Source organism: Coenobita brevimanus, chromosome 78, assembly GCF_032717465.1.
Source record: "Coenobita brevimanus isolate Jiangsu-jjx chromosome 78, ASM3271746v2, whole genome shotgun sequence".
Taxonomy (NCBI): Eukaryota; Metazoa; Arthropoda; class Malacostraca; order Decapoda; family Coenobitidae; genus Coenobita; species Coenobita brevimanus.
The window spans coordinates 15,881,985-15,908,355 of NC_137031.1; the positions used below are offsets into that span (position 1 = coordinate 15,881,985).

The 26,371-nt window shown below is 41.8% G+C and overlaps 1 protein-coding gene across 1 annotated transcript in view; it reads right to left on the minus strand.

The window, feature by feature from the left end:
* LOC145408709 (adhesion molecule nephrin-like) overlaps positions 1-26,371 on the minus strand; it is a 329,089-nt gene that overhangs the window by 216,463 nt on the left and 86,255 nt on the right. The window contains exon 4 of the mRNA XM_080279376.1: positions 37-227. Within this exon, the coding sequence (XP_080135502.1) occupies positions 37-227 (191 nt within the window). The remainder of the gene's footprint in view (positions 1-36; positions 228-26,371) is intronic.

Sequence of the window (26,371 nt, forward strand, 5' to 3'; positions counted from 1 at the left end):
AATCTCTCTCTCTCTCTCTCTCTCTCTCTCTCTCACCTGCCCTTCCCTGATCCAGACAACGGAAGGGTAAGGAGCGCCGCCCGCCACACTGCAGGTTACTTCCAAGGGTGCTCCCTCCTGTAGTGGCCCCAGCACCCCGTCAGTAGCCTGCTGCCCCCGCACCCTCAGTACCGGGGATTCTGGAGGCACCACCACCACCAGACTCAGGTGCGTCCGCCGTGACGACGCTGAAGCATAGAGTGATGGGTTTGGCCAGTGGCTCTCACATGAATGAAAAGGAACTAACCCGGAATGAAAACCAATGAAAATTCTCTGATTAATCGTCATGGTGCTAAATAAATACTTCAGTTCGTGAGATATGAGAGATGAAATGTAAATCTAGACCCAACCTAGAATTGCTAGCTTTTTTTTTTTTTTTTTAAATCTCCCCACTGAGCAACTACATCACACCTAGATTCTTTGGTACGTTTAAAAGAGACGGATGAGACTTGGGTAGATGTGGTCTGTTGTCTTTTTATGACAGAAACTCTTGCCTGAACTCTTCAGACTCCAAGAGCAACAGCTCAGCTGGCTTTGCTTCATCTTGTGAAAGCAATGATATACACTGGACCAAAACATATGGAGTGAGGAATGGATACAGCCTACCCTTGTCATGTTAAGCGCACTCTGTGCCTCAGGGATCGCTGCATATATGCATACAAAACCAGCTACCCCCAAGACAACTAAGAAATACTCGATATCTGGAACAGTAAGCCACTTTTTCAAGGCAGGTTCGTAAACCGAGTACATCAATTATCATGTGCAAGACTCAAAATCTTGTTCAGCAAGCCGGATCGCCAATTGAACAAATTTTGATCAAGCGTAATCTTCCACACCCAGAGTTCATACCCTGAATCGAGTCTTCTTCACCTCTGCTTTTCACTAGTTAATCAGTCCTACTGCACTATCGTGGCGTGTGTAAGCAGTTTTTTGCATCCTTGTCAGCTCCCTCCTGTACCAGATGGGTATGTAGCTGAAGAATCCCAACTGACTGGAGCATCCTGACATTCGAGGAGAATTGCTTTGGAGGTCACCATGTTCGACAACTGACAGATATACGTTACAGACCACCCTCAACCCAACATATTACCTAATATGATACACTACTACCTGGATATATATACGATTCTCAGATAAACCCCTCCTCTCTCTCTCTCTCTCTGCAAAAATGGCGTCTAAACACTCAAGACTGTAGTCCTCGAGGTGGGGAGACCATCCGCCCTTCTCCCGGTGAATACTAAGTGAGATGCCAGGGACCATTCTTTGACTACTAATTTCTGTAACGTTCGTGGAATTTCCTCTGATTTTCAGCTTGTTGAACATCACCCATCTTCCTCTAACCCTTACCCTCTCTTTCTCACTGAGACTTACCCGTCAGATGAGACTGACAGCGAACCTTTCGCAGTATCCTTCTACTATATCTGTCCCCATTTCAGGGCCACAGGTGGCTGTTGTGTGTATGTGAAACAACATAATTTGCTCGTATGTTCCTGAACTTGACTCCCTTGAATTGTCTGTACTCTGGCTTCAGCTGTCAGTCATTCTCTGACTAATGATATCTGTTTCTGTATCTATTCCCTAATTATTTCAATTGTGAATTTTTTTTGACTATCTTCCTTCTACGATGAATCATATTCTGTCAATTTAACCTTTCTCAGAACCTCCAGTGTAAGTGATTTCAGTGTTCAGCACGACCTTTAGTTCTCCTCTCCATTCACAGATCCACATGGTGAACAAACTTATTCTTTTTTCCCCTTAAGGATCTGGAGCAGCTTGTACAGTACTCAACCCATATCCCTGACCACCTTGGCGAAAGTTCCAACATACTGTACCTTCTCCTTAAAACTAATTCTCCTGCTTACCCTGTTAATCTTTTCTCTTCGTTGGGCTTCTCCGATCATAAAGTTATCATCTTAACCTGTCCTATCGCTTCAGTAAGGCCTGCGATCCTTCCCAATAAGTAGCAACTGTGGCACTTCGGAGCTGCAGATTGGGAAGCCATCAGACAATATTCCTTTGATTTTCCCCCAATGATAATTTCTTGAATGAACGAGAGTCATCTTCGTGAGCCTCACACATTAGGGAGGTCATTTTCTCGGGCACTGAAGCATCCTAAAGCAAAAAGAGCCTTGGTTTAACCATGCTTGTTCTTATCTGTCCTCACAAAGAAGGAGGCCTACAAATGGTAGTGGCACCAACCCGCCCCTGAATCTCATCTCTCATATTTCTGCCCAAAATCGTCCAAAGGGCCGTATGGCAGATCGCAATGTACACTTCGTAGCACTTCTTACTTGGCAATTTATTCTGCTTATTACACCTCAGCATCTACTTTTATGGTTATTGATGTAAACTTACTTGATACTGCAATGATATATATAACAGTGCAGAATGTTAATGAGTAATATGTGGAATAAGGGGGGCGTGCTACAAAAATGTCGCATGTAATAGGGGTTTAAGTCTGTTCTTCACTGTTATAAGAATAAATTCATTGGTTCTAAATGCCCTGAACTCTCTGAAACAGATTTTGTGCTTCTTCTGCCACTTTGCTAGAAAAATTTTCAGACAATTTTACTTCAGCCTCCTTGCCTCTTTTCTGCTCTGATGGCTCTGTGGATATTTCTACTGCAAATAGGCTGAGCTCTTTGTTCAGACTTTCGTATCCAACTCCACCTTAGACTATTCAAGTGCTCTTCTTTAACCTATTCCTACACTCCGACTTCTTATCTGTCTGTCTTTTGCCAGACGTCTTAATCCCGTAAGGGGTGGCCGCAAATAAATCGCCTCCATGTTGCCCTGTTCCCCGCCGTTTCACTGCCCTGCACCCAGTTTACACCGGTCCTGGTCGTTTCGGCCGTAATTCATTTAGGCCATAACGTCCAAACTGGCAAACGGCCGAATCGTCTAACGACCTAAACAACATACGGCCTAAACTGTCTACGACCTAAATAACCAAACTTCAAAGATTGTTCAACTCACCTCAGACAGCTAAACTACGACTTAAATAACCAAACTTTAAGCTGATAATCATAACATGAAACATGGGTGTAAGGTCACTTGTCCCAGCGTCAAACACACCATCGATCATTTGCTGTCCCTGAACGAACCAGCCAACATGCCTGAACAAAGAGCTCCACCATGCCTTGTGTGTCCCATAGGAATACGATGCAATGAGCATGCGTTTCAATGAGATATCTGTGACAGATGGCAACATCGTGCTTGCAATACTGTTTTTTTCCAAACAACAGTATTTGGACATTGTGAATGGAGATAACGAGTTGCCCAGCTGATACTGTTCTTTGTGTTCAGCTCCGGACACGAGTGGTTAGTTGAAAATTTGATGAGTTATTTTACTTCAAGTGAACGTTTTGCACTATATGGTCAATCAGATCTTTGATGCGATTTGATTTCAAGTGATTTTTAGTGATCAGTGATCAACTGGGTCTTTTTTTACTGGTCGACAGTATGGTCGTTATCACTTCTCACATTCCCTTTCTTATCACTTCAGGGCTTTATCAGTCTGTCACGTTATCAGCTATAGACCCTGATGCAGAAAGTAGTCGAATCTCGGTACCGGTCGACATATTGAATAGGCAACAAGACATGGACATCGACCAAGAGGATGACGAAGTACATGAATTGTCTTGTGCTGCATCCCAGTCTCAGCTTGCAACTCATTCTCCAGAATCCTTCATCGTCTCACCCAGTTTGATGTCAACTGTGTTCATCCAGAGGATATCCTTCCTAAACACAATTACCTTCAACACTGCCCACTATTGGACAACATATAACATGTAGAGGAAGGTACCAAACACGGACGGCCTTTGCTTGTGGACTCGTATGGATTCAGCTATTCTGTGAAGGTCGACAAACGTTATAAGGGTACCAAGGTAACATGAAGATGTACATCCCGAGGGGACATTGGACACTGCCAAGCGAAAGTTATTCAAGATGGTGATATATTTACTCCTTCTTTACACTCTCACAACAATCCTGCCCAGCCAGGACGAAACCAGCTTCTCAAGACTTGTTCAGAGGTGAAGAGATGAGCCAAGAATGAAGTGTTCAGATCGGCAGTGACCATCTTAGAAGAAGTGATGGCTAGGGACACTACTTCAGATCCTTTACCTTGCAGCCTGCCTAATCCTTCCAATCTTTCATGAGGTGCCAACAGAAGCAGACAAGGTAAGAGACCGAAGCATCCAAGGGATCTCACATTTAACCTTGATAAAGACCACATACCAGATGACTTCCTGTTAGATGACTTTTTTGTTGATGACGCCCGCCACTAAATCTTTTCAAGCTCAAGACAGAGAGGTATACTGAAGGATGCCAGGACTTGGTATTGCGACGGAACTTTTCGTATTGTAAGGGCTCCTTTCTTTCAGCTGTACTCATCCCATGCTTTTGTAAAAGGAGAGGGACAAGTGAAACGATTCCCTCTCGTTTTTATTTTAATGAGTAGGAAACGTAAGAGAGACTATAAGAAGGTCTTGCAGTGCATCAAGAGGATCTTACCAGAGGTGAAGCTACAGACTTTAGTGGCTGATTTTGAGGGTAGGTTTTGGGAAGCAGTGAGAAATGTATTTCCTGACATCACCATAAAGGAATGTAGCTTCCATTGGCGACAGGCAGTGTGGAGAAAGGCAGATTCCCTTGGGCTTCGAGTGCCATATATAACATCTGGGGCCGTTCATTCATATATTAAGGAGGTACTTGCACTTTGATATATTCCTGCAGAGCACATCAAACACATGGATAGACAGCAGTATGTGGAGTCCAGACACATGGAGAGTTTTTAACATGAGTGTCCGCACAAATAATGATGATGAGGGTTGGCACATAAGACTGAACAGTCGTGGCTGTGCAAATGAACACTTGTACAAACTAATAGAATTGCTGAACACAGAGGCCTCATTAGTACCTGTGCAGGTGCAGTTAGTGAAGGAACGGAAATTAAAGCGCTATCAAAAGAAGCATTTTTAAGAACATGCAGGGTCGCCTTTTCAGTTTATGGGATCAGTATATCAGTAAGGAAATAAAAACTTCCCAACTTATGGCTGCCTGCAGTCACCTCGCAGCACCATGTATAGAGTCTTGAATGCAGCTGACTAATCCCACAACAATTCCTTCATGTTTTCTTTTACGAAAAGATTCTTTTGCTCTGTGCTGATGTATCAGAATCTATACGTATTGTATTCAATTTACTACAGATTATGAAATAAAATAATTCTTTTACACACTGACTAAGTTCGACTATAATTCCGTATGTTAAATAGTATACATATGTGTACATTAATTACCATTTGTGGGAGAAAATATAATACTTTTTCATAATGTGCTGATGTATTTTATTTCAATTCATCTTTAGATATTAATGTTAGACAGTATACTGTAATTAGGTGTTTTATCTTTCGACTTTACAATATAATAAACAGCATACTACATTGCTTTATATTAATTTTATTATCTTATGGATTAATAAATGGTAATTCTCTTATACAGAGTTGATGTATGTTTTATTTAGTTCGACTATAATTCCTTATGTCGGACAGTATGATCATATTTCTGCATATATATAATTTTATCACCAGTCCCTTCGGCCTAAGCATCTCACGGCCTAAAGGTTCCTGGCGCCTAAACATCTTATGGCCTAGATGTCTTACGGCCTAAACTTCTTACGGCCTAAACTCCAAACGGCCTAAAGTTCTAACGACCTAAAAGGATGACGGCCGAAAATAATACGGCCTAATAGTCCTGAACTCGTTCACACTTCCCTCCCTCATATACCTCTCCACTCCATCCTTCCATTTCATCCTTGACCTCCCCTTCCTTCTGCCCCCTCCACCTCACCCACATACACTCTCCTCGTCAGTCTGACATTCTGCATCCTCTCCTATCGCATCCACATCCACACCACAATGCTTCTTCACTTCCTCATTTGTCAGTCTGTCTCTCCACGTGACTCCACATGCTCCTCTCAAATAACTCATTTCCACTGCCCTCACTCTTGACATGTGTCCTTCCAACTAGGTCCAAGCTTCACTTTCATACGATGGAGTTGGAATCACAATACTGCCATGCAGTAACCTTTTCACTTCCACGCTCCCTTCCCTGTTTCTTGTCAGTGCTTTAAAAAAACCAGCTACTATTCTTCTTTCCTGTACCCTTTCAAGCACTACACCCTCTAAACTTCCATCCTTAGTCATAACACTACCCAAGCACTCACATTTTCCATTTCCTCCCCATCCAAACTCACTGTACATTTTGTGACTTCATATTTCTCGTAGACCATAACTTTACTCTTCCCTACATTCACCTTTAAGCTCCGTTTCTTACATACTCTCCCAAACTCATACATTAAGCCTCACAGCCTCCCTTTGTCTTCACTCAGCACAGTATCATCTGCAAACAACAGTACAGGGAGTTTCCACACACTGCCCTCTCTCATTCAGGCCGCTCCAACACCCACTGCCCTACCTTGTATCTCTTTTATAACCCCATCCATATACCAATACAGATTGAACAACCATGGAGGAATTTTAATGTCTATCATAAGAAGTCTCCATGGACTCCTATGATAGACATTAAAATTTCTTCAAGCAATGTACTGACTGGCCAGAAAAAAAAAAAAGGCATACAGGCTTGATGAGGTCCCTCCTGTTGTCCTCAAGAGCTATATGTCTGTGCTTACATCCTGCCTTTGTAAACTCTTTTGCCTTTGTCTGAGGACTTATACCGTTCCATCTTGCTGGAAGTTTGCTCTCATTCATTCTGTCCCGAAGAAGGTTGACCGTTCCCACCCCTCTAACTACAACCCAGTTGTTTTATCATACTTAATTTCTAAAGTTTTGAAATATATTCTTCCTTTTTATGGTTTCTATCTTTCTATACGTGCCTTCATCTCTCGCTTTCTTACTGGTCGTTCTAAAGCTGCTGCTGTAGATAGCCACCGATCTTCTAGAGCAGCGGTTCTTAACCCGGGGCTCGTGACCCCACGGGGGGTCGTGTTTTTCTGGGGGGGGTTCACGAAGGGTTTAGGAAAAATAAAGTTAATTTTGCATTTTCTTGTCTTCTTATCTACTATGGTTAGTAGTCGAGAGTCTGGTCACACAGATATAGCAAGAAAGCAATAAAATACCACAAATAGACTGGGACAATCAAGCATATTCAATGGCTTTTAAAAAAATCACATGGCTGCGAGGTACAAGTATGCTTGCTGATCCTTGAAAACCATGCTATTAAGTGTTCACCGCCATAAGGAGCTCTAGAGCAGGTACAATCGAACATATATAAACTTTACAGTTACACACAGTAATGTGACGAGGTAAGTTGTCTCAAGAATTCTCTCTCTCTCTCTTTTTTTGATAATTTTAGCCTCTCTGCATGTGCCAGATCTGCATCTGTGTGATATGGTCTTTGCGATGACAAGTGAATATAGCCTGACAATCTGAAATGTGTTGCTACTAAGTCAATGAAGAAGAATTTTATTTATTAGGCTATTATCGTATCATGCAAATAATATCTATGTTATGCTACGTGATCAAGGGTCAATTTCTTGTCCACTGAACATGAGCTACTGAGCAGGGGTCCCCTTTGAGACCGGGTCTAGAGCATGCAACTAGAGGAACAGTGAAAAAAAAACTCGAGTCAACCAACCTTACATGTATATTACCTTAGTTACAACTCAAGACTAAATACAATATTAATATTACACACTGTACAGATAAGAGTCACAATAGGTCAGATGGACTCTGGTTCAGGCTGCTGCAGACTTAGGCTGCTCACAGGTGTCATCCGGGTGTGGGAGGAATCTCGTCAGGTGTGCCCTCCCGCAGGAGGCACAGGACTACTGCCAGGGGCTGGGGCATCTGGAGTGGGTGGCTGGGTGGAGTGGAGGAAGGCCCTTCCCTTGTGAGGCCTCGGTGGGGAAGATGGCCCTCACAAATGGGGCTGAGCAGAGCGAGCAGGTGCGCTGGTCTACGCATGCTCCTGGAGGAGGACTGCTTGCCGATGGGGCTGGGGAGGTCATGCCCTGGAGTCGTGGGGGCGCCCCTGGGTGACTGGGAGCTGCTGTCTTGCTCGGGTCAAGTTGCTGTCAGGGGCTGCCAGTGGTGTCCCTTCCTCCTGGAGTCCGACAATGAGTGGGGTCGCCGTGGCGCTGGCTGTGGGACATGGACTCCTAGATTCACCATGGGGCCTCGCCAGATACCCTTCAACTGCAGCTCTGCCTGGGAACTGCCTCTGTGGGGAGAAAGAGAAGGGTGTCCCACTCAGCCTCTGAGTGGGTGGTGAGGCAAGCAAGGGACATCCTCCATGAGGGGAGTCACAAGGGCAGCAGACGAGGGACACATGGTGGCTGATCCCTCCCTGGAGCAGATGGTGGCCGTCACCATGGTTCCACATGGCCCTGGGACAGCAGGTGAAGGGCGTACAGTGCCCAACCTTTCCCCGGCCCGGATGGTGGCCGTTGCTGAGGTCCTGCTCCCCGAGGAGGTGGCAAAAGAAGGACAGACAATGGCCGATCCTTCCCTGGCCCGGACAGTGGCCGTTGCCGCGGTTCTGTCTTTCTCTGGGGTTACAGCAGGGAGACATTCAGTGGCTGATCTCCCCCCAATGTGGATGGTGGCCATCACCGCGGTACTGTTCCCAGGAGTGGCTGAAGGTGAAGGGTGTACGGTGCCTGTCCCTTCCCCAGTTCGGACAGAGGCCGTCACTGCAGCAGCAGTCCTGCAGGTGGTAGTAGCTGAAGAGCATATGGTGGCCAACTCTTCCCCGACATAGATGGTGGCCGTCATCACGGTGCTACCTGTGACTGTATCTCTACAAGTCCCACCCTGATCCTGGGGAGTGCTGGCCTGGCTGGAGAGTAGTCTGCCGGGGTGGCGTTCCTGCATCTGGCTCCATTGAGAGGAAGAGGGGCGCAAGGTAGTAGGGGACATAGGCCTGTCCTGAGTGGGCTCTTTGCGCACCCTATGCACCTCCCCGTGGTCTCCACCTTGGGTGGGTGTTCCGACACCCTGTCCATGGCTCCTCCATTGGGGAAGTGTTGTGCTACCCCTTCCGTGGTCTCCTGTTTGGGTGGGTATTTCAATATATATCTTTTTAACCCGCCTCGTCCCGTCGATGTATGGGTACATTGCAACATTTTGCATTTGCCAGTCCCGATGACATACTGGTACGTCGTGTAATTGCAAGGTCCCTAATTTGCACAATTTTCAATTTTCGCAAGTGATTTTTCATATGTATACACGGGACACCTTCCTCTATTCCTCTATAAGATGCCAAGCAGGGACAATATCTTACAACACAAAACCTCCCCCCACCCACACACCATTGTCTCGGCAATTCACCTGTTACCAGTGACTTGGCCAATAAACACATTCAGGGCCAGAGTGATTCCCCAATCGATGACAATGTGGAGGACAAAATTTACATAGCATTAGAGGAAGAAACAGTCAGAAATGATGATCAGGTAATGTGGCAAAAGAAGGTCAGGTATGGTGATGAGTTAGTGAGTGAAACAATGCTTATAATGTCTATTTTACTGTTTGAGAACCAATATACTCTCATACTACATATAAATTCGTACCAAGTAAATAAATAAATACCATTTATGAGTGGTGTGAAATAGTTACCCTCCTATAGAACTCGTTTTCTTTGGTGCCAGCCTGTTAGAAATACCAAGTCAGGTAAGGAGGTACTCCTACCTGGATGTAGTATTTTAAACCTCAGGTGAGCGATTTCTCTATGAAATTTCGATGTTTCTCACCAAAAGCGGTTTTAGCCAAAAAAAAAAAAAAATCGAAAATACCCCAGGACTGGGGGGGTGTCGGAGGCGCGAAATAGCTTGGGACGTGACGGGTTGAAGGAGATGTGATACAAGGTAGGGCAGTTGATGTTGGAGCAGCCATTGTGAGAGACAGCAGTGTTTGGAAACTCCCTGTACTGATGTTTGCAGGTGCTACAGTGTTGTTAAGTGAAGACAGAGGGGAGCTGCAAGGCTTGGTGGATGAGTTTGGGACAGTGTGTAAGAAACGGAATCTAAAGGTGAATGTAGGAAAGATTAAAGTTATGATCTTCGAGAGAAGTGAAGTCAGTACTTGGGTGGTGTGACGAGTAAGGATGGAAGATTAAAGGGTGAAGTGCTTGAAAGGGTACAACAAAGGGGCAAGGTTGCTGGTTCCTTGAAAGCAGTGATAAGAAACAGGAAAGTGAGCATGGAAGTGAAAAAGTTACTACGCGACAGTATTGTGACACCAATTCTAATGTATGGACGTGAAGCTTGGACCTTGTTGGAGGAACAGAAGTCAAGAGTGAGAGCAGTGGAAATGAGTTATTTGAGAGGAGCTTGTGGAGTCACATGGAGAGACACTCTGACAAATGAGGAAGTGACGAAGCGTTGTGGTGTGGATGTGGTTGTGATAGGAAGCATTAGGAGAAACACACTGAGGTGGTTTTGCCATGTGGAGAGGATGGAAAGTGAGAGACTGACGAGAAGAGTGTATGGGAGTAAGGTGGAGAGGGGGAGAGGGGGAGCCAGGGATGAGGTGGAGAGATGGACTGGAGAGGTTTATGAGAGAGGGAGGGGGGGGTGAGTTGGGAGGAGGGCAGTGAAATGACGGGCGACAGGGCGACATGGAGGCGATTTGCTTGTGGCCAACCTTTACGGGATTAAGGCGTCTGGCGATACATAGATTGTTTGATGTGATGTACATTTTGTGAACTGTTATTTTTCCTTTCTCCCTTTCTTTCCTACTCTCTTTCCGTGTCCTTTTCCCTCTGTCTTATCTATGTGTGTGCATGATTGTGAAATCTGAACTGATTTTCATTAGAGTTGCACTGTTGTTCGCCCTCTCCCTTGTTTGCGTTTCATCATTCTTAGTGACTTTCTCGCCCATCTTGTTTTGCTTCCCAGATTGTGAACCATGTCCGCCAAGAAGTGTACACACAATGAAGCCTTTCTTAAGAAGGGTTTCACAAGCATCGTTCACATTTTGTGATCAAGCCACAATGCCTCGTTTGCACCACGGATTGAGTCATAAGAGTAAGATGTTTAGCAAAGTGAAGGTTCGTTTTGAGTCTTGCCACAAATTTGATGGGTAAAAGCGTGGTACATTCCAAGCAAAAAGAAGGCTCTCTGAAAGTCGGCCTTATTGATTTCACTGGGCAATTTGCTCACCAGAATTCTTAGAGCAATTCAGTATGAAGCTTCCTGCTCTGGAAGCTTCATACTGGATTCCTCTAAGAATCGTGTAAATCAAGAAGCCTCATACCAATTATGAAGACCTCATCAAGCCTTGCATTCCAGAAGCAATGAAGGTGGTGCTTGGGGGACAGCAGTCAAACAAGTTGAGGCCAATTTCCCTTTCCAATGATGTGGTCAAAAGTCTGATCGTGGACATGAATGAGGATATTCTGCTGCAGGTATTGGCTGCATCAAGAGTAGCCCAATGCATTAATAATTACAACTGGATGAGTCAAAAGATGTTGCCCCAAGTTTCCAACTTCTTGTTTACGTTCATTACCTTGAATGAGAAGTCATGAGCGTGGAGTACCAAGCTTGTTCTCAGGATCATTAACCACTACTGCTCATGGACAAGATGTGCTTATGGGAAGCACTTGTCAGACTGTGTACAGATGGGGCTTCTTCCATGACCAGTTGCACATCAGCCTTCATAAAGAATGTCACTTCTCACGTCTCGTTCACCCATTGTATGATTCATCATTATGCCTTGGTAGTGAAGACTCTTCTATCTGGATTTCAAGTAGTGTTTTCGGATGTGTTGAAGACTGAACCATATCTGAGGGAGTGGACAACCTCAAGGATCTATAAAGTGCTCTGTGAAGACGTGGGCGCCGATTCTGCTGTTCTCATATTTCACACTGCGGTATGATGTCTATCCTGGCAAGGTTCTGAATCACGTGCTACTACTTGAATGGAAATATGAATGCTGTTGGAAAAAGGACCTATTGTGAAGGAGAATCTTCTTAATGAAAAGATCCAGAATGAAGGTTTCATAACAAAGGCTACTTTCCTGGCTGATTTCTCCCCCTAAGTGAATTCCCTAAACTTTTCACTTCAAGAAAACCTCGCAATGTTGAACACGGCTCGTGACAAAGTGGCAGCATTCAGGAGTAAGACTCAACTTCACAAGAAAAAAGTTCAGGAAGGTGACATGACCTTCTTCCCTGAAATGAAGACTCTCCTGGATTGTATGTCAGATGTTGAATGCAGTTTCCATGAGGAGATCACAGCTTATCTTCAGGCAGTGAACGAAGCCATTGAAAATTACTTTCCTGGACTGGATGACCGTTCTTCTGATGCGTGGACGGCACCATCAGAGATATTGAAGTTGCTGTGAAGGTAGAATTTCTTCGAATTCTTGAGGATCTCATCATAACTTCCACTTCACTGAACAAGACCTGCATGCTTCGGAGATTAAAGTGAGGGAGGACTGTCCTGTCGTTTTGAATATGTACCTGACCCTGCTGATCCAGTCCCCCTCAACCTATCGCTGTGAGGGGGGATTCTTAGCGATGGTGACACTGATAACGAGGGCACGCAATAGGCTTGTGATCAACGCAGACATGTGTTGCCTGTCGAGCACTGCTCCTCAATTTGATCGACTGATGGCTGCAAAACAATTTCAATCCTTCCATTGAGTGAATGACTTGTAATTTTATGGGATGTTCAATAGTTCTGAGGGATTTGCAGTATTCTGGCATTTGCAATGATTCTGTGTCATTTTCGAGGGTTTTGTTTTTGTAGCATTTTCAGTAAATCTGGGTTGTCTTATGTTTTAACTTACACAAAGTGCAACGTAAAAATTTTTTATTTGGTGGGTCACGATACTGGCCTGGAGTTACTCAGGGGGCTGTAGGACGAAAAAGGTTAAGAACCATTGTTCTACAGCTATCAACAGTGGTGTTCCTCAGGGCTCTGTCCTCTCACTAACTCTCTTCTATTCATCTGAAACTTTCTATGTACATCTAACCCTACCCACTAATATGCTGATGGCTCCACCCTTCAACTCTCCAGTCTCTTCTCTTTGCATTCATTACAGTTTTTTTTGTTTAAAACTGGGGATGAGGCCATGTCGCACCTAACTTCTTACTTGGTGATATCGCTAATTCAAATAAATATACCTTCATTATTTATAATTAACCCGTCACGTCCCGAGGTTTTCCGCACCTCCGACATCCCTCAGTCCTGAGGTATTTTCAAAAAATTTTTTTTTGGCTACAACCTTCGCTTTTGGTGAGAAACATCGAAAATTCATAGAGAAATCGCTCACCTGAGGTTTAAAATACCCAATCCAGGTAGGAGTTCCTCCTTACCTGACTGGGTTTTCTAACATGCTGGCACCAAAGAAAACGAGTTCTATGGGAGGGTAACTATTTTATCCACTCATAAACGGTATTTATTTATTTACTTGGTACGAATGTATATGAAGTATGAGAGTATATTGGTTTTCAAGCAGTAATAAAGGCATTATAAGCATTGTTTCACTCACTAACTAATCACCATACCTGACCTTCTTTTGCCACATTACCTGATCATTATTTCTGGCTGTCTCTTCTTCTAATGCTATGTAAACATTGTCCTCCACATTGTCATCGATTGGGGAATCACTCTGGCCCTGAATATCTTTACTAGCCAGGTCACTGGTAACAGGTCCTTTGCCAAGACAATGGCGTGAGGGGGGGAGGGGGGAGGTTATGCGGTGTAAGGCATTGTCCCTGCTTGGCATCTTGTAGAGGAATAGAGGAAGGTGTCCCGTGTATACATACGAAAAATCACGCGCGAAAATTGAAAATTGTGCAAATTAGGGACCTTGCAATTGCACGACGTGCTGGTACGTCGCCGGGACTGGCAAATGCAAATCGTTGCAACGTACCCATACGTCGACGGGACGGGGCGGGTTAATGCAAAACTCATTTATATGCCAAAATCTTTCACAGGGGTACCCTTTAATCTTTAAAACTACTGTATATCTATCTATCTGTCTATCTATCTATATCTATCTGTCTCTATCAGTCAATCTATATATCAATCTATCTATCTATATATATATATATATATATAGTGTCCCCCCCCTGTGGCGGGTGGGACACAATCTGGCTGCACTATGGGATGGTACTACTACTCTGCGGCCAGGTTGTGTTAAGAAGAATACTGCCACCGTATTCCCTGCGTGTCGTAGAAGGCGACTAAAAGGGGCGAGGTGAGGGGACTAGGAACCCCCTCCTCTGTTTTTATTGTTCCTAAAAAGAGATAGGCAAGAGAAAGGGATGGGGGATTGAGTTATCCCCATACCCTGAAGACTGGGTGTATGAATGTGCATGGATGTAGTACGATTGAGGCTAAAAGGGAGGAGACTGGTAGAACGTTTGTGAGCAGAAAGCTGGATACATTAGAGTTGAGTGAAACGAAGATGAAAGGGAAGGGTGAGTCTAAGTTTATAAGTGTGAATGGAAGATTGTCAGGTGTTGATAGAGGAAGGGCAAGAGAAGGTGTGGCCTTGTTAGTGAGTCCAGAAGTACAGCAGTGTGTGAGTGAATGGAAGGAGGTGTCATCAAGACTGATGTGGGTGAAAGCGAAATTTGGAATTGAGTTGTGGGTGTTTGATTGAATATGGGCCTGGCATTGAAAGAGACGAAGAAAAGAGGGAGTCTTTCTGGAATGATGTTGATGAGTGTCTGCAGAGTTTTGGTGGAATGTGAATGTTGTAATGATGGGAGATCTGAATGCTAGAGTGGGAAATGTAGCAGTTGAAGGTTTAGTTGGTATGCATGGTGTGCCTGGAAGAAATGATAGTGGGGAACGAATGATAGGGATGTGCGTTGAACGAGAGATGGTGATTGGAAATACCATGTTGAAGAAGAAAGATATTTATAAGTATACATGGGTGAGACAGGAGGGTGGAAGGGTTGTTGATAGTGCATTGATGGATTATGTGGTTGTGTCCAGGAATGTAATAGGAAGATTGTTGGATGTGAGAGTTCTGAGAGGTGAAGGGTGGAGGTATGTCTGACCACTACCTGATGGAGAGAAAGTTAAGAGAAGGTAAGGGATGGGTGAGAGCTAGGAGAGTTAGGTGTGGCAGGGAGGTTTTGAAAGTGAGTGAGTTGGATAAAAGAGAGAAAGTGATAGAGTATCAGGAGAAATTGAAAGATGAGTGGAACGCAGTGAAAGGTCAGGAAAAAGGCAGTGTGGAGGAAGAATGACAGTTATTTAAGAGCGCTCTGGTGGGGCATGCGGAAGAGGTGTGTGGTGTGAGACGAGTGGGTGGTGGTGTAAGAAAAGGAAGTGAATGGTGGTGCAAGGAAGTAAGTATGGCTGTGGCTGAGAAGAGACATGCGTATGAAGTGTGGCTGCAGAGGAAGGATGAGGTGTCATATGAGAGGTATAAGGAAAAGAGGACTAGGGCGAGAAGGGCTGTGTGTGATGCTAAAGTGGCAGCAGATGAGAGGTGGGGTAGGCGGTTGACTGAGAATTTTCAACAGAATAAGAAAATGTTTTGGAAGGAGGTGAAAAGGATGCGAAAGGGAGAGTCCGGGAAGGAAAAGCGAGTAAAAGCAGAGGATGGAAGGATGTTAACTGAGATGGACACAGTAAGGAAAAGATGGGGGGAGTACTTTGAAAGATTGTTAAATGTAGAGGAGGGTAGGGTGCAAGGAATAAATGTGTTGGGAGAGTTGAGTGATTCTTTGATCACGAAGGAGGACGTGCAGGAGGCAGTAAAGGAGATGAAAACAGGGAAAGCTGCAGGTATGGATGGGTGTGCTGTGGAATGCCTGAAAGGTGGTGGAGTGACTTGTTGACTGGTTAGTAAGATCGCTGAATGTGTGCTTTGTGAAAGACATGGTGCCAATTGACTGGGCAAGTGTTTGTGTTGTCCCACTGTATAAAGGTGATAAGTATGAATGTACTAGCTTTAGGGGCATAAGTCTGTTGAGTGTTGTAGGTAAGGTGTATGCAGAGTGTTAATTAAGAGCGTTAGAGAGGGTATAGAGGGAGTGATTGGTGATGAGCAGTGTGGCTTTAGGAGAGAAGGGGAGGATGGGTGGATCAGGTGTTTGCTGTGAGGCAGGTGTGTGAAAAGTATTTAGCGAAATGTAAGGATGTGTTTTGGGCGTTCATGGATTTAGAGAAAGCGTATGATAGAATTGACAGGGAGGCTTTGTGGACTGTTTTATGATTGTATGGACTTGATGGTAGGTTACTAAAATTAGTGAAAAGTTTTTATGTAAATAGTACAGCGTGTGTAAGAGTGGAAAATACTGTGAGTGATTGGTTTCCCGTGACAGTGGGGCTATGGCAGGGATGTGTAATGTCGCGTTAGTTGTTTAATATTTATATGTATGGTGTTGTAAAGGAGGTGAATGCTAGTGTGTTAGGTGGAGGTCTGAGTCTGGTGAATGTTGATGGTAGAGTGTGGAATCTGAAGCAGCTACTGTTTGCAGATGAGACTGCACTGGTGGCTGATTCAAAGGAGAGATTGAGAGAGTTGGTACAGGAGTTTGGAAGCGTGTGTGAAAGGAGGAAATTGAAAGTAAATGAGAATAAGAGTAAATCGATGAAGTGTATAGGTTGGTAGATGGTAGGAGGATGAAATTAATATAGTTTTGAATGGTGAGTTGCTTGGGGAGGTAGAGTGTTTTAAATATTTAGGGTCACATGTTGCTGTGGATGTAAGAATAGATGCAGAAGTGAAGTTTAGAATTAATGAAGTAGGAAAGGTGCTGGGAGGAATGAAAAAGTTGTTTAAATGTCGTTCACTTAGAATAGATTTAAAGAGAAGGCTGTATGAGGGTGCTGCGGTACCAACTGCATTATATGGGGCTGAAACATGGAATATGGGTGTAGCAGAGAGGAAAGGTTTGAATGTAATGGAGATGAGGTGTCTGAGTAGTATGTCTGGAGTGACGCGTATGGATCGAGTGAGAAATGATGAAGTGCGAAGGAGACCAGAAGTTGTCCGGGAGATGGTTGATCGAGTTGAGCGGAGGGTGTTGCGATGGTTTGGTCATATGAAGAGAATGGATAATGAGCCACCTGAGAGTGTGAAGGTTGCAGAGGAAGATATACAAGGTTAAGCCTGTGTAGAATCCCATGAGCTCTAATTAGGAGCGACAAACCGCGTACATAAAATTCGAGTTCAGTACATAGCAACTCATTACCTCCTGCACAAGCACATTTCCTAATCTAACTCTCCTTAACGCATACCCTCTTGTCAACAGTGTTACCAAGAGCAAAAATGGACTCCTTAGTTTCACACGCTTAAGCTGCAATCCTTGATCCTACAAAATTTAACGAACGAGTGTAGTTTGTAGATCAGTGGTGTGGCATGGTCCTTGCTTTAAGTCACAGCTTCGACACCAGCATCTAGGGAATTACCTGTGTCTTTCAGTGGGAATCATTTTAAATGTTCAGGCTGTCAAAAACAGATTTTCTTAACATGTAGGTTGTACAGAAGCTTAATTCATTTATTTTTTCTCTGATAGGATTTACTTATATTCCAACCCCTATGAAAAGTGTTTATGACCGAGCTGGTTCACTCCTGCCATAATTATCTGGTTTTCATTGGGGATGCCAAAGGCGAAGGTATCATGATGGAGATGGTATCAATATATATATATATATATATATATATATATATATATATATATATATATATATATATATAAATAGAGAGAGAGAGAGAGAGAGAGAGAGAGAGAGAGGCAGCTATGCTGTATGGTGAGACCTGGGCAGTAAAGGCAGAAGATATTCGTAGAATCAAACGGCAAAGATTAGATGCACATGTAATGCGTCCTTGAATGCGAGGCTTGGGAGACAGGGATTACTAATGAAGGGTGCAGAGGAAGGGTGGGAATGGAGTGTGTTGGTGCTGTGAAGAGGAAGGGTAGACTGAGAGGCTGTGGAACGAGAGGAATGTGAACGTCGGAGGTAGTGTTGCAAAAGGGAGGCTGAAAAAGACCTGTAGAGTGTGACCCCAGGGATAAGGAACTGAATAGGAAAAATGCCAGAGATCGAGCAGCGTGGAGTGCCGCCATTAGCTGACCAGGGCAGACGCATGGAAGCATGTTAGAATCTTCATAAATGATATATATGATACAAAGGATAATCTCTCTCTCTCTCTCTCTCCTTTATATATATATATATATATATATATATATATATATATATATATATATATATATATATATATTTATACAGAGTGTATGTATGTATGTAAGCATTTGTTTATGACCAAAAGAACCAAATGCATTATTCGCGAATCTGCGGAGAAGGGATCTGGGTTTGATACAGACTGATTACATGTCAGCAATTACGAGTCAAGGTCGAATTTAATGGTGTGGGATTACATCAAGAATGTATGATCAGTTTAGGATCAAACTTTGCACGTAAATTGTTAGCAGGGGTGCATAGAAATTACTTGATTTTGCCGTAGCTCAGGCATGGCTCAAGGTCAAGAACCAAGGTTAAAATTCGGATATAACATTGCTGTGCTTTCTGAGCACGCTGTATAATCTTTTTATCATTTCACTTTACATTGTTCACATTTATATTCTTTTGGTAAGCCTATGGATCAAAGAGAGCTATCATTAAAACAGCCTTGGCACGCGATGATTTAGTCAACTAACATTAATGCTTTCCTGCCAAACACATATTAAGCCAAAACTATATGTATTTTGTGCACTGTATGCAGCAAGGCTTTATTCTGAAAAGTAGAAAGCATACTCCTATCTCACAGTAACTCGGCGAGTCCAGCCTCAGATCTCATTTACATGGCTTCAGTATCTCCACCATATGTACCACTTTAATCTCTTCGTGATGATGGACTCAGTGATATCAGGTCTCTTGCCGCTGGCCCCCTGCACTTTCTGCTGCACGAACATAAACCTGCTAGGAGTGAAAGGTGAAATGCGGACTCAGGTGGGGCTGTCACTGACATGGTGATGAAATGTCACTGATGTTGGCACTGTCCTGCACTGTAGCCATGCCAGCTATTGGATCACCTTGCAGACCACCTATCAACCATCAATATGACATTGATGAGTAGATCGGTGTCGTGATCACCAATTGATGGAAGTGCACCAACTGCTTCCACTTGACAGAGGTGAGTGTACTGACTACTGAGTGGCTAGTCTTATGTGTGGTGGATGCTGCACTCAGTGACTGAGAGTAGTGTTGGCCTAGTCAGTGACTGTGGTTGTAAAAATGGTAGCATTGGAGTTGGCCTGCATGTGCCAGTTGTGACCCTGCAGTGCTGGCGTAGTTACCTCTTACGCTGTGATTTGGGATGGTAGTCCATCCTTGTTTGAAGTGGCTGCTGCTATGGTCAGAACCTGTGCTCAGGTGCTTGGGATGGTGGTAATTTCCCACCAAGGTGAGGCTGACCATAGCTTCAGCTGCATGGGATAGGTGCTAAATGGTAAGATTCTGTTGTCCAGTTCATCCCAGTCTAGCATTGTTCACAGACACTCATACTACCCCATATGCAGAGCATGCATCATCCATAACAGTTTAGCTACTTTACGGTGGTTACTTAACCCATCACGCCCCGAGCTGTTTCGCACCTCTGACACCCCCCAATCCAGAGGTATTTTCGAAAAAAAAAAAAAAAATGGCAATAGCCTCCGCTTTTGGTGAGAAACATCAAAAATTCATAGAGAAATCACTCACCTGAGGTTTAAAATACTCAATCCAGGTAGCAGTACCTTCTTACCTTACTGTTTTTTTTTAGCAGGCTGGCACCAAAGAAAACGAGTTCTATGGAAGGGTAACTATTTTACACACACCATTCATAAACGGTATTTATTTATTTACTTGGAACGAAAATATATGTAGTAAGAGAGTATATTGGTTTTCAAACAGTAATATAGGCATTATAAGCATTGTTTCACTCACTAACTCATCACTATACCTGACCTTTTTATGCCACATTACCTGATCATCATTTCTGCCTGTTTCTTCCTCTAATGCTATGTAAACTTTGTCCTCCACATTGTCATCGATTGGGGAATCACTCTAGCCCTGAATGTCTTTATTGGCCAGGTCACTGGTAACGAGTGAAAAGCCGAGACAATGACGTGCGGTGGGGGGGAGGTTATGCGGTGTAAGGCATTGTCCCTGCTTGGCATCTTGTAGAGAATAGAGGAAGGTGTCCCGTGTATATGTACGAAAAATCATGCGCAAAAATTGAAAATTGTGCAAATTATGAACTTTGCAATTGCGCAACATACCAGTAAGTCGTCGGGACTGGCAAATGCAAAATGTTGCAACATACCCATACGTCGACGGGATGCCTTGGGTTAATTGCTATTTTTACCCTCCATTTGACAGAGTCAGAGGAGGGTGTTGTTAACACTGGGATCAATAAATGTCTGGCTGAAGAGCTGGGTGGCAGGCCAGCTGGCTGGGTTTAAAAATTTAGTTTCCGAGCCAGAACTCAGAAAGTATTCACTACAGAGTCACGAAGCTTCACATAATTATGTGTCTTATCGTGAACTGGTGTCCTTTGATAGGTAGAATGCTGTCTTAAGTAGATTTCCTAAATATAATGAAAAAGTAAAAAATAATAATAAATAATAATAATAATTTCAATGCAACCTGTGCAAGGAGTCTTAGAGATTTTGTTTCCGGGCCAGAAATAAGAAAGTATTCACCACAGAGTCATGAAATTTCACATAGTTATGTGTCTTATATTGAACTGGTGCCTTTTGATAGGTAGAATGCTGTGTCTTAAGTAGTTTTTTGTTTTTAATAATGAAAAAAGAAAAAAAATAATAGAGAGATTTCAATGTGACCTCCGCAAGGAATCTCAGAGATATTGTTTCCAGACCAGAGATCAGAAAGTAATAATTATAGACATGAAATTTCACATGGTTAGCCAATGTGTCTTAAGTAGTTTTTTTTTAATAATGAAAGAAGTATATCTATCTATCTATGTATGTATGTATCTATCTATATATACAGTATATATATATATATATATATATATATATATATTGAGAGAGAGAGATTTCACTGCAACCTCCACAAGAAATCTTGGTGGCCCAGGTTAAGTGTCCTCAAGGCATTCTCCTTATGACCAACTTCAAAATAAAAGATTGTGGGTGAAGGGTGATGGTTCTTATGTATTTGGTTAGGTGTGCAGGAAGGTGGGAAGTATGTGCCTGGTCAGATGGAGAGTTGCAACAACGCAGTGTTGCCTATATTTTTCTTACAAGGACTTCCATTGAAAACACACACACACACACACACACACACACACACACACAGATTCAGTAGATATCAACAAATCTATAGTAATCACTGGTATAGAAGAGGAAGAAGTAAAAAACAAGATCACAAGAGACAAAAAAGAGATGGCAAATGTAATGAGCTTACTGAAAGAAGTATCAGAGGAAATCTGTAGTAAAGACATAGATGAACACAAAAGATTAGGGAAATACGAGAAAAGCAGGACAAGACCTCTAAAGGTGACTTTCCAGAGTGTAAACACTGTGGAGGAGATACTAAAAAATGCAAAGAATCTTATGGAAAAAGAGGAGTTCAAAAATGTATGGATAAAAAGATGCCTAACACAAGAGGAACTGGAATTACTGAAAGAGAGAAGGGAGGAAGCAAAAACAAAAAATGAGGAAAGATCAGAAGAGGAGAAGAAGAAATTTTTTTACAAAGTAATAGGATTGCAGGGACGAAAGTTGTACACAAACAGGATGGAATAAAAAGGAGGAAGGTAGTAAAACCATGTCATGACAAGTATATAAACAAGATGATAAAGTTGATGTACTCAAATGTGGATGGAATGGTATCTAAATTACTAGAGATGAATGATCATGTCAGAGAAAATGAACCACAAATAATATGCCTAACTGAAACAAAATTAACACCAAGATTATCCAATGACATACTAAACTTAGAGGAATACAATATATGGAGAAGAGACAGATATTTAAAAAAAGGAGGAGGAATTATAATATTAACTAAGAAAAATCTAAAAGTCAATGAAATAAAACTAGATATACCATCACAAGTAGAACTGATTGCAGTAGAGATCAACACATCTGAAGGGAAAGTAATTGTAGCCAATTTGTACATGCCACCCAGATCAAACACATGGGAAAGAGACGAATATGAGGACCTGGCAGAGAGTACAATTCAGAGTTTAAGATCATTACTACATAAAATGGAAGAGAAATCGGAAAGAATTATACTAACTGGAGATTTTAATACAAATATAAATTGGAATACTCTAGATATAATTAGCCAAGAAACCTGTTGGGACCGAAAGCTCCTGGATCTCGTGCAAGAGTTTTTCCTAATGCAACATGTGAGGGAAACCACCAGAAAAAGAGGACTCGATGTACCTTCAGTGCTAGATCTAATATTTACTAGGCAAGAAAATGATATTGCCAGTTTAATATATCACCCTCCACTCGGCAAAAGCGATCATGCAGTACTAAATTACAACTTCAGGATAGCATATGACATAGTTAACAGCAATGAAAGTTACAAAAAGAGCCTAAACTATAAAAAGAGGAAATTATCAAGACCTAAAGAAGTATTTCTTAGAAGTTGATTGGGAAAATGAGCTTAGAGGACAAGATTTAAATGCTGTATATAAAAAATTCTGTGAATTTTATGAAATAGGAGTTCAGAAGTACATCCCACAGCACAAAGAAGCTGATAAGAAAATACAGAAATGGTTCAATACAGAATGTAAAAAATCAAAAGAAAGAAGAGATTTGTTGTGGAATAGATACAGAAGACACAATAGTGAAATGGCGTATAATAATTACAAACAGGCAAGAAACGATTATACAAGAATAAGGAGGGAAGCCCAAAAACAGTTTGAGGAGGATATCATAAATAAAAGTAGTGATCAACCAAAGCTGTTTTACAGCTACATCAGAAGCAAAACCAAAGTAAAAGATATAATACAATCCATTACGGACGAGGGAATCACTTATACACAAGAGAAAGATATTTGTAAAGCACTAAATAAGAATTTCCAATTAGTTTTTACAGAAGAAAAAAATTTTGCGAGGGACTATGTGGAACATGCATGTCCACACATACTACCAGATATACAAATAGCAGAAAAAGTAATACAGGAGGAGTTAAGTAAATTAGACAGAGGAAAAGCAAGTGGTCCTGATGAAATTTCATGTTGGGTACTACGAGAATGTGCAAAGGAGTTAAGTAAACCATCATTTTTAATTTTCAAGAAATCCTTGAGTCAAGGTAAACTACCTAATATTTGGAAAAAAGCAAATATTGTCCCCTTATTCAAGAAAGGAAATAGACAAAATCCACTCAACTACCGACCAGTATCACTGACCAGTGTTGTAAGCAAGGTATTAGAAAAGCTTATAAGAAAAGCTTGGGTAAATCATCTAGAAGAACACAGTATGATAACAGAAAGACAGTTTGGTTTCAGAAAAGGAAAATCATGTGTTACTAATCTGTTGAGCTCCTATGACAGAGTAACAAACACAATACAGGAAAGGAAAGGATGGGTGGACAGTATCTATTTAGATTTCAAGAAAGCTTTTGACAGTACCACACCAAAGACTTTTATGGAAACTGTACCATCAAGGAGGAATTCGAGGCAAATTGTTTTGTTGGATGCAAGATTTTCTCATAAAAAGAGAAATGAGAACAGTACTAAGAGGAAACTACTCATCATGGAAAGAAATGACTAGTGGAGTACCACAAGGTTCACTGCTGGCAGCAATTATGTTTTTAGTGTATATAAATGACATAAACAGTAACACTGGAAATGAGAGCTATCTGAATATGTTTGCAGATGATGCAAAAATACAAAGGAGAATTACTAACACAGACTCTTGTAAAGAGCTACAAGAAGAATTAAATAAACTTCATGAATGGAGTAATACATGGCAAATGGAATTCAATGTGGACAAGTGTCATGTAATCAAGTTTGGTAAAAGTGGAAAAAGACCTGACTGGGATTATAAGTTAGGAAATAAAACCCTATACACATCAGAAAGAGAGAAGGACCTAGGTGTGATTATCAATAACAGACTATCTCTGGCTGATCACATCAGCGAGAAGGTATGGAACATGTATACACTACTTGCAGATATGAGGATAGCATTCACATACATAAATGAAGACATGCTAAGAAGGATAATAACATCATTCATTAGACCAACCCTGGAATATGCATCAGTAGTCTGGAGTCCTCATCTCAAAAAACACATAGACAAGATGGAAAAAGTTCAAAAGGCCGCTACAAGATGGATACCAAGTTTAAAGGACCTAAGCTACGAAGAAAGACTAAATAAACTGAATCTACCAACACTACAGGAGAGAAGGAAAAGAGGTGACATGATAATGCTATATAAGTGCATATCTGGGAAGTAGAATATAGACATAAATGATTACTTAACATATGGAGAAGCATCAGCAAGAGGACACTGCAAAAAACTGCATAAGAAGAGAGGTGATAAAGACGTAAGGAAATTCAGTTTCCCAAACAGAGCAATTGATCAATGGAATGCACTACCGAATGAAATAGTGTGTGCCAAAACAATTCACAAATTTAAGGATATGTACGATGAATATGGTTTAAGACACGGGACAGTACGAGCTTGACTCATTCCTGTAAAGATACAATTAGGTAAGAACAATTAGGTAAGGTAAGAACACACACACACACACACATCACCTCACTCCGTGCTGGCCACCCATAGCCACAACTTGTCACACCTAAGAAGTATTTATCTATGAGTCAAGCTCTGTACTAGGTTAAACTAAATGATGTTCTAATATAGGAGAGCAATTCTAAGGAAAAGTGTTGTCCAATTAATAGAATGCATTTAAGTAGTGCAAGAATCATCTGAGAACGCATCAACAGCTGGGTGTTGTCTGTCGGCGGGTAGCAAGGAGATGCAAACTTGTAAGTATAACTTACCTCCTAGTTGAAATTACCACAAGATAAGCACCATCTTTAGTAAAGTGAATATGGAAGGACTTGAGAAAAGGGATAAAGCTAGAAAACAGGATGATGGTTTCTACTAGGAACTGGTTGAAATGGGAACATATAATACTGTAAATTATTAGGGAAAGTGAACAAACTAGGGGAAATTTTTCAAAGTGAAATAGACGAATTTAAGAAGAAATTACTCATGCAGAAGGAACAAAATGAAAAATTAGTAAAGGAATTAAACAAAAAAGACACAGCAATAGATGAGCTGTCAGTCAAGGTGGGTACACTTAGAAGGAAGTTCAGTGAAATGGTAAGTACAGCTGTCAACTATTAGAGTACTATGGAGGAATTCAGAGATGAAACAGAGACAATTAGGAAAGCAAGCAGTCTGATAGACCAAAGCAGTGATACTGAAGAGAAGATAACTCAGGTGAATGAAGTGATGCAGTGTTATACAGATAATGTAGAAACTACGTATGCTGAAATGGCGAAAGTAAGGAGAGACTTAGAAACAAAAGTCAGGGAAAAACATTAGAAATGAAGTAAAAGAAATTATCAAAAATAAGCCCAATCTGGTCAAAGATTCATCAGATATACACAAATATGTGGTAATCACTGGTATATATAAAGAAGAAATACGAAAAAAAAATTTCGAGAGACAGAAAGGTGGCAAAAATAATGAACATATTAAAAGAAGTATCAGAGGAAATCTGTGATAAAGACATAGAGGAACACAAAAAGCTAGGGAAATAGGAGAGAAATAAGGCAAAGCCTCTGCAAGTAACGTTCTAGAGTGTGTACACTGTGGAGGAAGTACTAAAAATAATGCAAGCAAACTCATGGAAAAAGAGGAATTTAAAAAGTATGGATAAGAAATACCTAACTAAAGAGGAATTGGGAATACTAAATGAAGAGAGGGAGGGAACAAAAACAACAACAAGGACAGATCAGAGGAAGAGGGGAATGATTTTTTTTAAACAAAGTAATTGGATTACAGGTACTAAAGTGGTACATAACCATGAACGAATAAAGAAGAAAAAAAAAGGAAGGTAGTAGACTCAAGCTATGGCAAGTATGTAAACAATAGATTAAGTTGATTTTCTCAAATGTATATGGAGTGGCGTCTAAAATATTAAGGATGAAAGTCAATACCAAAGAAAAGGAACCACATATTATTTGCCTAACTGAAACAAATTAACCCCAAAGATATCAAATGATACCTTAAACTCAGAGGAATACAATATATAAAGAAGAGGTAGAAATTTAAGAAGGGGGGATTATAATCATAACACAGAAAAATCTAAAGTCAAAGGAATAAAATTTGATATACCCTCACAAGTAGAAATGATTGCATTAGAGAT